Source organism: Hypanus sabinus, chromosome 22 (genome assembly GCF_030144855.1).
Source record: "Hypanus sabinus isolate sHypSab1 chromosome 22, sHypSab1.hap1, whole genome shotgun sequence".
NCBI lineage: Eukaryota > Metazoa > Chordata > Chondrichthyes > Myliobatiformes > Dasyatidae > Hypanus > Hypanus sabinus.
In genome coordinates this window covers 23,486,675-23,502,610 of record NC_082727.1, presented here as the reverse complement: position 1 = coordinate 23,502,610, position 15,936 = coordinate 23,486,675, and the positions used below count along the sequence as shown (strand labels likewise).

The following is a 15,936-nucleotide window of genomic DNA, read 5'->3' as shown; positions in this document are numbered from 1 at the left end:
AGAAATGCTAGAACTCCTGTAACAGCGTAATAGCAAAAGCCGGTGGAAAAGCCCACGTGCATCCTTTTCCATTTGTCTCGGAATTGGTGGGTCTTTACCACGGAAGCATGGCTTTAGCTAACAACAAAGGGTAAATCAGCCCCCAACGACGCTCGAGGGATTGACATCATAAAAGGAATGGGCAAGTTAAACCTCCGTCTTTCTCTCCAACCAAAAAGCTGCAGCTTGAATGAACTTGAGTGACTTTTATATTTCCATCAGACAATACATTAACCCCTAGACAATGATAGAGCTATTTCTTATTGATTATTATTATACCTGCGCTTTTAGATTTAGTATTGATGATGTATATTATCTGTATGTTTGCATTGATATTATTTTTGTGTATTTTTATCAATAAGTATTGTTAAAAATAGTACCATCAGACTTCAACGGACCTCTCTATCTTTGCTGGTAAGTGACCCAGTTAGGGGGTACGTAACAATTGGGGTTCTCGTCTCGAGATTTGACACCAAATTGGGAGGCCAGTGAATCGGGCTTGTAAGTCCAAACTTGGATCTGGTTACGCGGGTAGCCAGACGGGAAACCAGCAAAGATGGACGTGGATGAACTTATAGAAAACCCGACTCTAGAGGCGCTAGAGGCGGCCACCAAATCGGACTTGATAAATCTGGCAAAAGGGCTAAACCTTGCAGAGGTGAGTTTGTCAATGAAAAAGCGGGAGGTGCGAAGGGCAATAACTCAGTGTTATATTGGGAAGAATGTGTTTGCAGCTGAGGTTTTGGAAAATATCCCTGAAAAGGTACCAGCTAGTGGGACGGCTCAGTTAGAGTTGGAGAAATTAAGGTTGGAACATGCAATTAAGTTAAAGCAGCTGGAAGCAGCTGAGAAGGAGAAAGAAAGAGCTGAGAGAGAGAGAGAGAGAGAGAGAGAGAGAGAGAGAGAGAGAGAGAGAGAGAGGGAAAGAGCTGAGAAGGAGAAAGAGAAAGAGAGGGAAAGAGCTGAGAAGGAGAAGGAGAAAGAAAGGGCCAAGAGAGAAAGGGAGCATGCGCTCCAGCTAAAGGAGTTAGAGGTGAAACGGGAGCAGGAAAGAGCTGAGAAACAAAGAGAGCATGAAATTCGGTTAAAACAGCTGGAAGCAGCTGAGAAAGAGAAAGAGAGGGCCGAGAAGGAGAAGGAGGCCGAGAAACAGAGGAAACATGCCTTGGAGATGGAAAAGTTAAGGCAAGGGCGAAGAGATCAAGGGTCAGACCAAGAGGAGCGGTTTAATGTTAGTCGGGAGTTGAGGTTAGTACCTCCGTTCGAGGAGACGGATGTTGATAGTTATTTCTTGCTTTTTGAAAAGGTGGCAGTGAATCAGAAGTGGCCCAAACAGCAGTGGGTGGCATTGTTACAAAGTGCGTTAAAAGGGAAGGCACAGTGGGCATATACGACGTTGTCCATGGAGGAGGAAGAGGAGGAGAGTTATGACAAAGTAAAGGTGGCCATTCTCCGGAGTTATGAGTTAGTACCTGAAGTGTATAGACAAAAGTTCATAAATTTAAAGAAAGGGTGGAATCAGATGTAGACCAAGTTTGCCTATGAGAAGGGTGTGCTCTTGGACCATTGGTGTACAGCAGAAATAGTGGATGAGGATTATTGGCATCTCAGAGAGTTAATTCTGATTGAGGAATTTAAAGGTTGTGTTTCGGAGGATATCTGGACGTATCTGAATGAGAAGCCAAATAAGTCCATCTCAGAATTTGCTAGGTTCGCAGATGAATATGCCCTAACCCACAAGATAAAGTTTTCCTCGAATAAAAGTTCCCAGAGAGACCGTGGGAACGATCGAGAAAGCCCACTAGCTGAGGCAGAGGTCCCGCCAGGAGCTAGTGGTAAGATTGAGGGGGAAAGGCAAGACGGCCAGAGATTTCCGGGCTTGACCTGTTTTAATTGTGGAAAGGGGGGGCATATTGCATCTAGGTGCTTTGCTCCGAGGAAAGAGACAGGAAAAGGGAAAGCAGCAGTCCCTATTGGATGTGCCGTGGTAATCAGTAAATCGACAAGAGAGCCCGGGTAGACAAGTACGAGAAGGATCTGAGACTTGTATGTCAAACGGAACCGTGTCTGTGAGGGAGGGAGACACACCAGTTCCAGTGCGGATCTGGAGAGACACAGGGGCTGAACTATCATTGATCAGCAGTAAGGTACTAGATTTTGGTCGCAAGACGGGAATGGTAGCTGTGAAAGGAATAGGCAAAGGGATGGAAATGGCGCCCTTGCATAGGGTCATTATGAATTGTGAGCTAGTCTCTGGAACGGTTGAAATGGGGGTGCGATCAGAATTCCCGAGAACGTCCTTCTGGGCAATGATTCAGCAGGTGGTAAGGTTTGGGCAACAATGACACTGACAAAACAGCCTGTGAGTGTTGAGGCTCTGCCCCTAGATTCCAAGATCTATCCCGCATGCGCAGTCACTAGCAGTATGTTGAGAAAGGCAGCTGAGAAAGGGAGCAGTTTAAATCAGGCCAGTATCGATTTGGCCGAGACGATTTTACCAGCCCTGTACCACGAGGGTTTAGAGGGTGGTAAAACGAAGAGTAGTAAAGTGAAAGAGAGTAAGGGAGAGGGGGTAGACCTGCCCTTAGCAAGGAGAAAAGTTCTAGAGGCAGAAAATAAAGATGAGAAACAGATAGAGCTGTTAAAAGGTCCAGAGTTGGACATGGATGATCTGTCTGCTTTGGCAGAACTGTTTGAAGAAGTTGAAAATTCTAAAGGTGTTCCATATAATGAACAGAGGGCAGTCCTAAATGAAAAGGGTGCCCTTACCTTGAAGAAGTCTGCTGGGTTGGCAGATGAGGTTGTATCAGCCTGCGGGGATGAGTTTACTCCAGAAGGGAGTTGCCCAGAGAGTAGCTGGGAGAATCAGGGGAATTTAGAATTTGGACCAGGTACAGGTATTGAAAGCCTGGAAGAGGCAAATGTCCCGTTTGAGTGTGTCCAAGATGTGGATGCACGTGGTACTGAACCTAGTAATGGAGCTCAGAAAAAGTCTGAGGTATTTGATTCAGTTGAAAAGGAATACAGTCCTTGTGGGTCAGATAGACTTGGTTCAGCGAATAAAGGGTTAACCTTGGTAATAGTGGGAAGTGAGAGTTCTCAGGTGTTTGTGCTCGAAGGTGTGTTAAAAGTTAATGCGGAGATCAAAAGTGGGGAGATGAATATTATTATTGAAGGAAAAGGGAAATATTTAGTTCCCAAATTGAATGAAGAAAATTTAAAAGCTGGATTGATATCAAAGGCAGCAACCAGGCTACAGAGACAATGGCGTGGTACCACAAAACCTGCGAACCAATTACAGGTGGAGTTGGAAGGTAACGGGGCCCCACACGCTATTATTATTCCAGAGTGTGGTGTGAAAAGGCAGAATTTGAAATGCTGTTTGAACAAAGAGTTCGAACTGAAAACTAATAGCCTGAAGGGTCCTGAAGAGAAAACTAGCAACTTGCATAAAATTAAAGAATTGGGTGGAAATTCAGAAGATGGTCTAAGTTTGGGACACATTGTTGATAAAATAACTCCTATGGAAGGAGCAGACGAAAGCCTATTTCGCCAGGGTGTCCAAGCTCCCCACATGGGAATTAACCGGAAAAGAGCGAGGGTTAATGGGACGCCATTTTTAAATAGCAAAAGCCGGTTTTATGGGATTTCAACAAAGCATGTGAATAATAAAGGCAACCCCATGGAAGCCTGCCTGTTAAGTTTGATAACGGCTATTGTCTCTTGAGGACAGAATTGTGTATTGAATACTGTACAATGCATCGAAGCCCCCAGGCAATGAACCGAGGGGGGGGGGGGGGTTGGTGGAGGGATTGCATCATCCCAACCTGATTGACATCTGAGACCCTGTGAGTCAGGATAAAAGAGGGTCTGGGGAACAGCCCCTTCAGATGCACCAGAAGAAACGCTAGAACTCCTGTAACAGCGTAATAGCAAAAGCCGGTGGAAAAGCCCACGTGCATCCTTTTCCATTTGTCTCGGAATTGGTGGGTCTTTACCACGGAAGCATGGCTTTAGCTAACAACAAAGGGTAAATCAGCCCCCAACGACGCTCGAGGGATTGACATCATAAAAGGACTGGGCAAGTTAAACCTCCGTCTTTCTCTCCAACTAAAAAGCTGCAGCTTGAATGAACTTGAGTGACTTTTATATTTCCATCGGACAATACATTAACCCCTAGACAACGATAGAGCTATTTCTTATTGATTATTATTATACCTGTGCTTTTAGATTTAGTATTGATGACGTATATTATCTGTATGTTTGCATTGATATTATTTTTGTGTATTTTTATCAATAAGTACTGTTAAAAATAGTACCATCAGACTTCAACGGACCTCTCTATCTTTGCTGGGGAGTGACCCAGTTACGGGGTACATAACAGTATTCACCCCCCCCCCTCCCGGAAGTTTTCATGTTTTATTGTTTTACAACATTGAATCACAATGGATTTAATTTGGCTTTTTGACACTGGTGAACAGAAAAGACTCTGTCATGTGAAAGTGAAAACAAATTTCTACAAATTGGTCCAAATTTATTATAATTACTAAACACAAAATAATTGATTGCATAATTATTCACCTCCTACAAGTAAATATTTAATAGATGCACCTTTGGCAGCAACTACAGCTTTGAGTCTGTGTGAATAATCCCTAGCAGCTTTGCACATCTGGACACTGCAATTTTTCCCCATTCTCCTTTACAAACTACTGAAGCTCTGTCAGATTGCATAGGGATCATGAGTGAACAGCCCTTTTCAAGTCCAGCCACAAATTCTCAATTGGATTGAGGTCTGGACTCTGACTTGGCCACTCCAGGACAGTAACTTTGTTGTTTTTAAGCCTTTCCTGTATAGCTTTGGCTTTATGCTTGGAGTAATTGTCTTGCGGGAAAACAAATCTTCTCCCAAGTTGCAGTTCTCTTGCAGACTGCTTCAGGCTTTCCTCCAGGACTTCCCTGTATTTTGCTGCATTCATTTCATCCTCTACCTTCACAAGCCTTCCAGGGCCTGCTGCAGTGAAGCATCCGCACAGCATGATGCAGTCACCACCGTGCTTCACGGTCGGGATGGTGTGTTTTTGATGACGTGCATAGCATTTAATCTGAATGTAAGCTCACTTTTGATTTCAACAGGCCATAGAACCTTCTTCTAGCTGATGTCAGAGTCTCCCGCACGCCTTCTGGCAAACTCTAGCCGAGATTTCATGTGAGTTTTATTCGACAGTGATATTCTCTTTTCCACTCTCCCATAAAGCTGCGACCGATGATGCACCCGGACAACAGTTGTCGTATGCGCAGTCTCCCCCATCTCAGACAGATTGGAGAAATGGGGTGATATTGGGGAATGGGGAGGTAGATTGATGGAAGGTGGAGATAGATTGGGGGAATGAGGAGGGTAATTGCGGGGAATGGGGAGGCAGACTGGGAGACAGATCAGGAGTATTGGGAGATAGAATAGGGTAAGGGGAGACAGATTGAGGAATGGGTGACAGATTGGGGAAATGGGGAGACAGATTGGGGGAAAGGGGAGAGAAATTAGGGGAATGGGGAGAGATTTTTTTTTGAAGCAGGTTCGGTATTGTCATTTAAAGTAAAATTGGATAGGTATATGGACAGGAAAGGAATGGAAGGTTATGGGCTGCGTATGGGTCAGTGGGACTAAGTGAGAGTAAGCTTTCTAGAAGGGCCGAGATGGCCTGTTTCTGTGCTGTAATTGTTATATGGTTCTGTTTATATAGATTGGGAGAAATGGGAGACAGATTAGGAGTAGGAAGACAGATTGGGGGTAGGGGGCACAGATTAGGGCAATATCGAGACAGATTGGGGACTGGGGAGACAGATTGGGGACTGGGGAGACAGACTGAGGAATGGGGAGACAGATTGAGGGAATGGGAGATGGATTGGAGAATGGAGAAATAGATTGGGAGAATGGGAAGACAGATTGAGGAATGGGAAGACAGATTGGGGGAACTGGTTGGGGAATGGGGAAATAGATTGGGGAAATGGTGCTGATAGGTTTCTCTGAAAGACAGTATGTGCCTGGTGAGCCAAATGGCCCCTTTAATGCTAGAAAGTAAAGTATGAAAAATCAATAAATAGATGTGAACAGGCGAAAATGCCCCGTCACCCAGCCCATTCCCGTATCTCCCCACCCACCCTTGACCACGTCCCATACCCGAGTCTCCCCATTTTGCGCCCCCAATCCCCTATACTCCACCTGGTCGCCAGATTCCTCCTTCTCTCTGTCACTTGTTCTTCAGTGCCCAGGGGCAGACTCTCCCTTTCCCCTCCCCTATACCCCCCCCCCACCCCGCATCCCGCCTCCACACCCTCACCCGTCCTCCCGGTCACCATCCTGAGTGGCGTTGCCTCAGCAACGAGCGGGGCCAGGGAGGTAAAGCAGCTGATGAGACAGAGGCCGGCCATAGGGGAGCAGCCCTCGCTTAGTTTCCCTCTGACCCCTTCCCTCCTCACCTCTCGCCCTGCTTTTCTTCTTTTTGCCACCTTCTCACGCCTTCCCTCTTAAGATCTTTCCCGAGTCCTCTGCACCCCCCATCTTCCCTCCCCGATGTTATCTGCAACTTAACCCAGACCGCCGAATTCAGAGTTATCCTGCTGTTCGCGCCCCGCCAGCGACTTTTTCCCAAGCGATTGAGGCGGATCCGTCCCACGGAGCGTCTCACTCACCCGACATCTTATACTTTGAAAGCGGACTCTTTTGTGGAGACGAAGATGTGCCTCAGTTATTGACAGACACCGTCCCAAAAGAGGTGGAACGTTGTAATTAAGATGTTCGTGAAATTTTAGATGGATAAGCTCAGAACAAGTGGAGGTATTAAGGGGTTTGGTTTTTTGGATAAGCGGCATGTATGAATGAGGTATGTCCTAGTCTTTTAAAGGAAACTAACGAAGAGATGCCGTTTTACTTTGCAATCCTCCCTGACGTCACGAGACTGACTTGTCAAGAAATGTGGTAAATAGTTTGTTAAACTTCAGTGGTCGGCAAATTATTTGAATCATTATTTATACAGACTAATGAAGGGATTATTGTGGGAAGTTTAACCAATCTGACTGGATGTGCGATGAGGGTTTGAGAGTTCACAAGGATTTCAGCAAAGGTAAACCACGAGATTGATAAGAAAAGGGAAATCACGGGTCTGCAGAAAGAGCCCACCGGCTCTTTAAAGTTCAAAGGAAATTTATTATCAAAGAACTTATATGCCACCAAATACTACTCTGACATTTATTTTCTTGCTGGAATTAACAGTAGAACAAAGGAGTGCAATCGAATCAGTGAACGAGTTCACACAAAGACTGGCCAACTGTGCAAATACAATAAGAAACAAGCAATAAATAAACAAACAAACAATACTGAGAACATGAGAACATAGATTGTGGAATCGGTTCGGTGTCGAGGTGAGTGAAATTATCCACTCTGGTCCAGAATCTGGTGGTCGAACTGTTCCTGAACCTGGTGGTGTGGGACCTGAGGCTCCTGTACCTCCTTCCCGATGACAGCAGTGAGGAGAGAGCATGTCCTGGGTGGCGGGGGTCCTTGATAATAGATGCTGTGTACTTGCCGCAGCGATCCTTGTGGATGTGTGCAATGGTGGAGTGAAGAACTGGGTTCCGTTCACCACTTTTTGTGGGCTTTTCCGTAGTCTTGGACTCTGGTGTATTCGTACCAGGCCGTGATTCAACTGTGCATCTATCGAAGTTTGTTAAGTTCTGGATGACAGGCCAAATCCGCGCAGACTTCTAAGTAGAGATGCGGCCGTGAAATACTTTGAAATAGTATTTGCGTTCTGTTCCCAGGACAGGTCCTCTGATATGATAATACTCAAGAATTAAAGTTACTGACCCTCCCCACACCCGTTTCCCCAAAGAGCATCCCTATTCTCACTCTGACCCTCCCCCCATTTCCCCTGTGTGTCTCCCCATTCCACCAATCACTCTCCCTATTACCTCAATCTGTCTCTCATTCCCCCGGTCCCGTCTCCGAATTTCCCCAACTTCCATCCCCGTTCCCCCAATTCTTTCCTCCTTTAATCAATAATCTGTTGTTTGGTTTTGCTGACATTTGGGTGAGAGGTTGTTGTTGTGGCACCATTCAACCAGATTTTCAGCCTTGATTTGGCCAACAACGGTAGCGTGGTCAGCAGTTAAATATGGCGCTAGAACTGTACCGAGCTTCATAAATTTAAAATACAATCTGCACTGTGTTTTGTAGGATTGTTTTTATATTTATGTTTTTATGTGTTCTTTATGCTTATTGGGTTTTATGCTGCATTGGATCCGGAGTAACAATCGATTCGTTCCCCTTTACATTTGAGTATTGAAGAATGACAATAAACCATCTTGATCCTTGACAGCTTGTTGACCAGGGGCGACTGTGCTTGATTGACAGTGTTTTTCCCGCCCAGCGGTTGCCAGGAGGCAGTTTGATTGATGGGCCCGGGCCGGTTGCCTGGCAACAGCGTCTGGGAGCTCGCCGGGTTGTTCGCGCAGGTCGAGGAGCAGAAGTCGAGCACCATGTTGGTGGAGCTGACCCGGAGCTCGCTGGCGTTGGTGCTGGGAGCGGGAAGCTCAGCCCCGGACGCCGAGCCGGATCTCAGCCGCAATGGGCAGCAGCTGTTTGCGGAGCTGAAGGCCGAAAACGGGCGCAGTGTGTGGAACGAGCGGCTGGTACACGCCGTGTCCGAGCTGCAACTCCTGGGCTGGCTGCATTGCGGCGTGCTGCTGCTGGGCGGCCGAGCCTCGCACTTGGAGGTGCTGAGGGAAGCCTGGATCCGGAGAGCCCTGAGACCTCCCCGGGGATTCCGCATCCGAGCAGTAGGCAAGTGAGGGGACATCAAATCGGGGGGCGAGAACATTGAGGAGTAGCAGGATCAACTTTATTCGCCATTCTAAACTTTATTTACATGTATTAGGAATTTACTGTGGTGGGTTGGCAACAGAAGTAAGTTAGAAGTACAGATATGGAATAACTGTGCGTAAGTGAAGACTGTATGAGGGGAAGAGGGCAGGAGATGAGGGATAAGAAGGGGCAGAGAGGAAGAGGAGAAAGCGAGAGGAGGATGAGGAGCAGATATATTATTCCCTGGCAGAACAGGATGTAGTAGGAAGTAGCAATTAAATAGACCGGGGTTTGCAAGACGGGACAAATGTGATTGTGTATAAGGTTGGAGAGTGCAGAAGAGGAGCGCACGTTACTGAAGTGATCTATCATGGATCCAAATGGACGGGGTGGGGGGGGGGTTATAGTGTAGCATCATTGAGTCTGCTGTTTCTGATTCACACCCCCAGCCCCAAAAGATCCTTCAATTAGTTTTCCTTCCTCACAACTTGCCCTGTCATTCCCACCGGATATGTTGACTTCACCCCATCACCATTTCTTGGCTTTCTAAGAAGGGGAAGAGGTTGGGCACAGATGAGAAGTTTAATGGTAAACGGATTGTTGAGTGACTTGTACAGGAGTACTCCGTAGGAAGTCTCCAGAGCTCCTTTCCTGGGTAAAAAAAATATCTATTGAAAGTGTAATTAGGATCAAACGGCAGATGGGTATTGGTTATTGAGCCACAGACTGGTGTTGGTTATAAAAGGAGGGTTATAGAGGTGACTAGAATGTATCACACTTTGTTCATTTCACTGCTCAGTTGAAAGATTATCCCTTTGCAGAGTAAACCTGATGCTCACTGGCAGAGAGGTGTAATGGAAGCCAAGCAAAGACACAATAAAGCCACTTAACCATGTAACAATGGAAAGGAGCCTTGCAAGATGAATACTTTGCCACTGGTTGCACTTAAACTGATCAATGGATTTCTGGGTGTTAGAAGAACAGAGATAGGGCGATCAAACTGTGGCTGAGATTGAACATTGCCATGGTTTTGTTAATTGACAGAGGAGGCTGAAGGAACCAGTGGTCTCCTGTACAGAGCAGTGCAGGGAGTAAACAGGTCCCAGCAGCATTCAGAAAGTTAACATCATTTCTGCCTCAAAACAGACATGTATGATGTGTATGGCTTTATCTCAGTACCTAAGCAAGTTCACGATTCTTTCTCCCTCTCTTCTCTTCTGAAGATGTCACTTCCAAAGACTCACCTGGTCTTCATTCAGGTAAGTCCTTTAGGCATCTGATTTGGGTGGCACATACAAAAAGCAGGATCTCCCAGTGGCCACCCATTTCAATTCTACTTCCCATTCCCTTCCCAACACGTCAGTGCATGGCTCCTCTACTGCCATAATGAGGCCACACTCAGGTTGGAGGAGCAACACTTTGTATTCCTTCTAGGCAGCTTCTAACCTGATGGCATGAACATCAATTTCTCGAACTTCCAGTAATTGCCCCCCCCCTTCACCATTCCCCATTCCTGTTTCCCTCTCTCGCCGTATCTCCCTACCTGCCCACCATCTCTCTCTGGTGCTCCTCCTTCTTCCCTTCTTCCATGGTCTTCTATCCTCTCCTATCAGATTCCTCCTTCTCCAGCCCTTTACCCTTTCCACCAATAAACTTCCCAGCTCTTTACTTCTCCTCCTCCCCCTCTCCTGGTTTCACCTATCACCTACGATCTTGTACTTCCATTTCCCTCACCTTCTTACAGTGACTTCTCCTCTTTCTTTCTAGTCCTGATGAAGGGTCTTAACATGAAACATCAACTGTTCATTCTTTTCCATCGATGCTACCTGGCCTGCTGAGTTCTTCCAGTGTTTTGTGTGTTGCTTTAGGTACAAAAAGCAATTTGGCCGCATACCTGGCATCATTTGAGTCCCCATTTCTTGCAGTGAGTGATTTGTAGAGTGTGATTAGACATGGCAGGATATTAAAAAGCATGAGGAGCGAATGAGAAGATGGTATTGAACTAAGAGAGATATTGTGGGATGGGGCAGGAATTAAAGAACTCAAGTCCATGCACAGTTGTTGCAAGACTTCCCACTTTTGTTCTCTATAACCCCTGCAAAAACCATTCATTCTTCAGTTGTCTTCCTAGTCATTTGTTATACAGTACAAGAATGTTGATTTTGACTATTTTTGTAATATCTTTCTACTTTCTGTATTTTCTCTTCATTTAAGCATTATTTTCCTTTTTTTAATCTTTCAAAGAATAATGTGGGGAAACATTGCATTTTTCCACATTATACAACCTTGACAACTTGCTTTGGGAGGGTGGGATTAAACTGAAGAATAGTGAAGGATTGTGGACTGAGGTGGAAGTTTGAAACTAGGGCACCATTTGGTGCAGTGTCTGTGGTCATCACAATACAGATAGAGTGGCCTCTCTGTGTTGTGAAAGTTGGCTGCTCTGTTATAAATGTGCTGATTCAGTCAGAACAAGGTTAGCTTTACTATCTAAGTTGAAATAACTCAACATGATGTGAACGGTTAGTATTCACAGTGGATTGAAGAATAGTTTAGTAGTTGAGATTTTGGGATCATACCAATTTGAGTATAATATTTGAAAATAAAGCTTTTTTGTGCAGCTTTTGTACCAAAGATTATCTCATTGAATGTATTTCCTTGATATCAATTACTACTGACCCATTTTAGTCACACATAGTGTGGACAGTGTTCCACACAGTTACACATTGTAAGCATATCCCTCAGAGATATGAGATGCGAAGGGAATTCATCTGATGCTCTGTATCTAGAGTAGGGTCAGAAATTAGGTGGATTATTTACTCTCCAATAGCACCACAGCATTTTCTTTTCATTATGGAATTTCTACCTTACCCCGTCCCCTTTTTGACTGAAGGTGTTGAGCCACTGGGTTCAGTTCTCCAGAGACAAAATATTTGAGAACTGTTGGTGTGTGTGTTAATGCACAGCTTTTAAACATTTTAAGTATCAGGACTGGCATGGTGTTGCTGAATGAGATGAAGGTTGCACCATTGTAAATGGGAGGTGAAGTTGGGGTGTGGAATTCCAATGCACTCCTTAACAAAGGAGTTTGGAAAGAAGTGAGTAATACTTCTGTCCTAAATTAGCTATGGTTTATAATTACTGGCAGGTGCATAATAAATTTTGCCAGCGAAGTCTTTAAAAATACAGTAGTATAGAATCTTATAGTAAACAAAGATTGTCAGAAGAAAAGACCTTTTATTAGCCTGTATGTGCCATTTTTTTTCTCAGCTAGATTTCCTCAAAATTTAACTCAAAAGAAAACTTTGAAATTTGACCACTTGTTTTGAAATCATTTCGAAAAGTGAACTCCACTGTTGCCTCTGAGAAGGCAAGCTTATAGCTGCACTGAGAATTAAATGCATCCATGCTGGGAGATTGCCGGTATAGATACAATTGGTAGCTAACTTCAGATGATACTGACACCAGCACAGAGATTACGGAGAAAGTATAAAGATCTTATTCAAGTATGTATCTAATTCCTTTAAAACAAAAGTGTTTTTCCACCAACCTTTTAGAGGAGATTTCTGATGCTCAAGGCAACAAAACAAAGCATGTTTTTGAAAAATATTATTTCAGTCATGGAGGAAGCCTTCAGATAATCAGAGTTTCTGAAGTTGAAAAATGGATGAAAAAAGCCAATTGATCATTTTTAGTTCATTCTGCTTTTTGACTTGTACTAGTGTAAACACAAGAAATTTAAAAATATAAAATGTGAAAGCATATTGGTGACAAAAACACATGGTGTTTTAAATATATTGAAAAGTATTGGATATTCTTTTGCATTGTGAGAAATACTGAGGAACTGGGCCAAACAACATTGTAGCACAGTACAGGTCTTCTGTTCTATGTAATTCAGTTCCAGACTTTGAAATTCCAACCTTCTTGAAAAAACATCTAAAGTTGTAAAACAGTAATGTGGATTCAAATCTGCAATCATTTATGGGATGGTTGGGTAAAATTTCATATGTCACATGATATATTTACTTTGAGGTTTAATATTTCCTATAATTTAACGCAACTAATGAGATAAGCTAGACTCTTTCCCCTCCCTCCACCCCCCCACAACTTTTTATTCTGTCATCGTCCTCCTTCCTTTCCAATCCTGAAGAAAAATCTCAGCCTGATACATTGGGTGTTTATTCATTTCCATAGATGCTGCCTGACCTTCTGAGTTCCTCCAGCAGTTTATGCGTTGCTAATGAGATAGTTATTTTTTTGCAATTAAAGCATTATCTGGCATGTGTGTCTAAAATGAGAGTTAAGACAGATTGAATGTTATTTTTCCCAAGGGCTTTGGAGAAATACTAAAAATATTTACAAGGCTTTGTGGCCTGGTTTTAGTTGGCTATCTCTTTCAAGGCATATAAACATTTTAAATCATCATTGGCTTCAGGGAAAGTGCTGCCTAAAGGGAGAGCACCAGAGATATGCCAGGACTGTGAGTCAAAGGAAGCCATAAGGATTTTAAATAGTGCACGTAGTGCTTCCCGGAATCTTCTCAGAGACAGCGAAGAGCTTGATTACTCAATCGATTTCCAAATTGTAAATCACAGGCTTTAACAGTTCCAGGAACACATTTAAGATGAAAAGCAGACGTAAAAAAGATGTGAAATAAACAGTGTTGTGGTCTATCCAGAAGATGTCGACCAGGAGACCAAGAAAGCGTTGTACACAGGCGCCATCATTGTGCAGGGGAAGTGGGGTTTGCTGTTTCTCTTTGAACTGACCTCCATGGTTTCTTTGTTTCATGGTTATCTGGAGAAGAAGAATCTCAGAGTTGTATACTGCATACATACTTTGATAGTAAATGAACCTTTGAATTAGAATCAGGTTATTATCACTGACACGTTGTCAGATTTGTTGTTTTGCGGCATAGGAGGTTACTGTATGTTACAATACAAAATATGTATATTAAAAATAAGTAAGAAGTGCAAAATGAGAGCAAAATACTGAGTTAGTGTTCATAGATTCATCGACTGCTCAGAAATCTGTTGGTGGAGCAAAGTAAGCTGTTCCTGAAGCGCTGAATGGACTTAGAACATAGGATAGTGCAGTTCAAAGTCACGTCCTCCTGCCCAGATTCTATGCCAAGTTAAACTCCATCTCTTCTGTCTGTTCCTGATCCATATTCCTCCTTTCCCTGCGTATACATGTGCCTAACTCAAAGCCTCTTGAGTGCCACAGTCATACCTGCTTCCAGCACAGCACTGGCAGCACGTTCTAGGCACCTATCACTCTGTGTAGGAAGTGGGGGGGGGGGGGGGATGCCGCGCAATCTCCTTTAAACCACCACACACACACACAATTCCTCCTGATTCTTTGTTCAGAACCAGCAAAACCTGCATTTTCTTCTGGGTTATGCTGTTCAAAAGACTGTCTGGGGTTAGATTTTAATTAAGCTGCCAATGGTTGGATAGAATTTCTACAAAGCTAAAAGGTAGGTCTGCTCTGTTTTAATCACGGCTCATTATAAAGGTTGAAACTTTTAGTCTTCAGACAACAGGCTCTGTTCAAGTTCAAGTTCAAATTGCTTTTATTATCATTTCAACCATAAACTGCTGGTACAGTACACTGTAAAAATGAAACAACGTTCCTCCAGAATCCTGATGCTACATGAAACAACATAAAACTACAGTAGACTATGTGAGACAGCACAAGGCTACACTAGACTACAAAAAACTGCACTAGACTGCAGACCTGCAGAGGGCTGTGTAAAGTGCACAAAGCAGTGCAGGGCAGTACAATAATTAATAAACAAGACTATAGGCACAGTAGAGGACACATTACAATGCAACACATTAAAATGCTGCTCATTTTTCTGATATTCTCCTTTTTTTCCCAGCAAGTTTGAAGAAAGATTTGATAAAATTCTTCTAACTTATCGGATCACTGCTTCTATCTAGACCGTGGTGGCCAACCTTTTACATTCCATGCGTCAGTTTTTTCACGCACAAGTTCAGATGCGCTATACAACTCTATACAACATAGACATATTTAACATTTTTACATGATATATTGATATAATATAAAACAAGATAAACATTACTTACCTTAATGAGACTTCTAACAAATATATTTTGTCTTCTTTTGATTTCTTCCTTTTTCTTAATCACATATTCTTTCCATAACTCAGACCCAAGCACTAGCTTCAGTTTTCCTTATATTTCAGTCTGATGTTGTGTTTTATAGTGTCTATTAAGATTGTTTTTACCATTATGTGAGAAAGTGTTTTCACAAACAGTACATAACGGTTTTCCTGACGGACCTGCTATAAATAAGAACTCATTTTCCCACTGTTCATTGCACCACTTTTGGCGCATGCGCCATAGGTTGGCCATCCCTGATCTAGATTCCCCATCAAGAGCTTCTGCTACTCTTAAAACTATCTTCTTTTCTCTCAGGGATTTCATGATAAATGTAGCCTTTTGTGTGTTTTATTATGAATCAGGTCTGTCAGAACACTGTATTTATCCCTTAAAAGTAGGTGCCTCAAAGCCTTTTGGGAAGAAATTCCCCAGTGTGAGTTTATTTATTTCAGTTCCAGCTAGGCTGACAGGACGAAACTAATTGAGCTGAACTAGATAGGAAGGAAAAGCATGGGATTGTCCAAAACAGTAGGTTCATCTGAATTCAACTCTCTCTTCATCCCTGCTGAGCAACTGAATGCACTAAAGTTGGCTCTTACAATTCTCCTGTGTTTGAGCAGTTCTCACTATTTATTTTGTTAGTCTTTGGCAGTGCCTTCGCAGCCAGTGTTTTCATCCACAGATGTCTCTTTTCATTATCTGTAGCCTTGCTTTTTGGGGCAGCTGATTATTTTGGAGCATGCATAGACTATTGGGGCAGCTGATTATTTTGGAGCATGCATAGACTATTGGTTTTTGGGATCTATCACAGTGCAGCCAATTCCTAACTGGAGTCATAAAGTTAGGACCGACTAATTCCAGTAGCACCGTTCACTTTCTTAGCATTTTCTAAATGGCTTTGAAGCAGAAAGC

The 15,936-nt window shown here is 43.5% G+C and overlaps 1 protein-coding gene across 2 annotated transcripts in view; it reads left to right on the top strand.

Annotated features, from left to right (window-relative positions):
• The first annotated feature begins 8,527 nt into the window (after window positions 1–8,527).
• Window positions 8,528–15,936, top strand: part of stox1 (storkhead box 1) — a 41,986-nt gene continuing 34,577 nt past the window's right edge. For both annotated transcript variants that reach the window (XM_059947308.1, XM_059947307.1), the window contains exon 1: window positions 8,528–8,875. In XM_059947308.1, coding sequence (XP_059803291.1) covers window positions 8,572–8,875 — 304 coding nt within the window. In that variant the 5' untranslated portion in view covers window positions 8,528–8,571. The remainder of the gene's footprint in view (window positions 8,876–15,936) is intronic.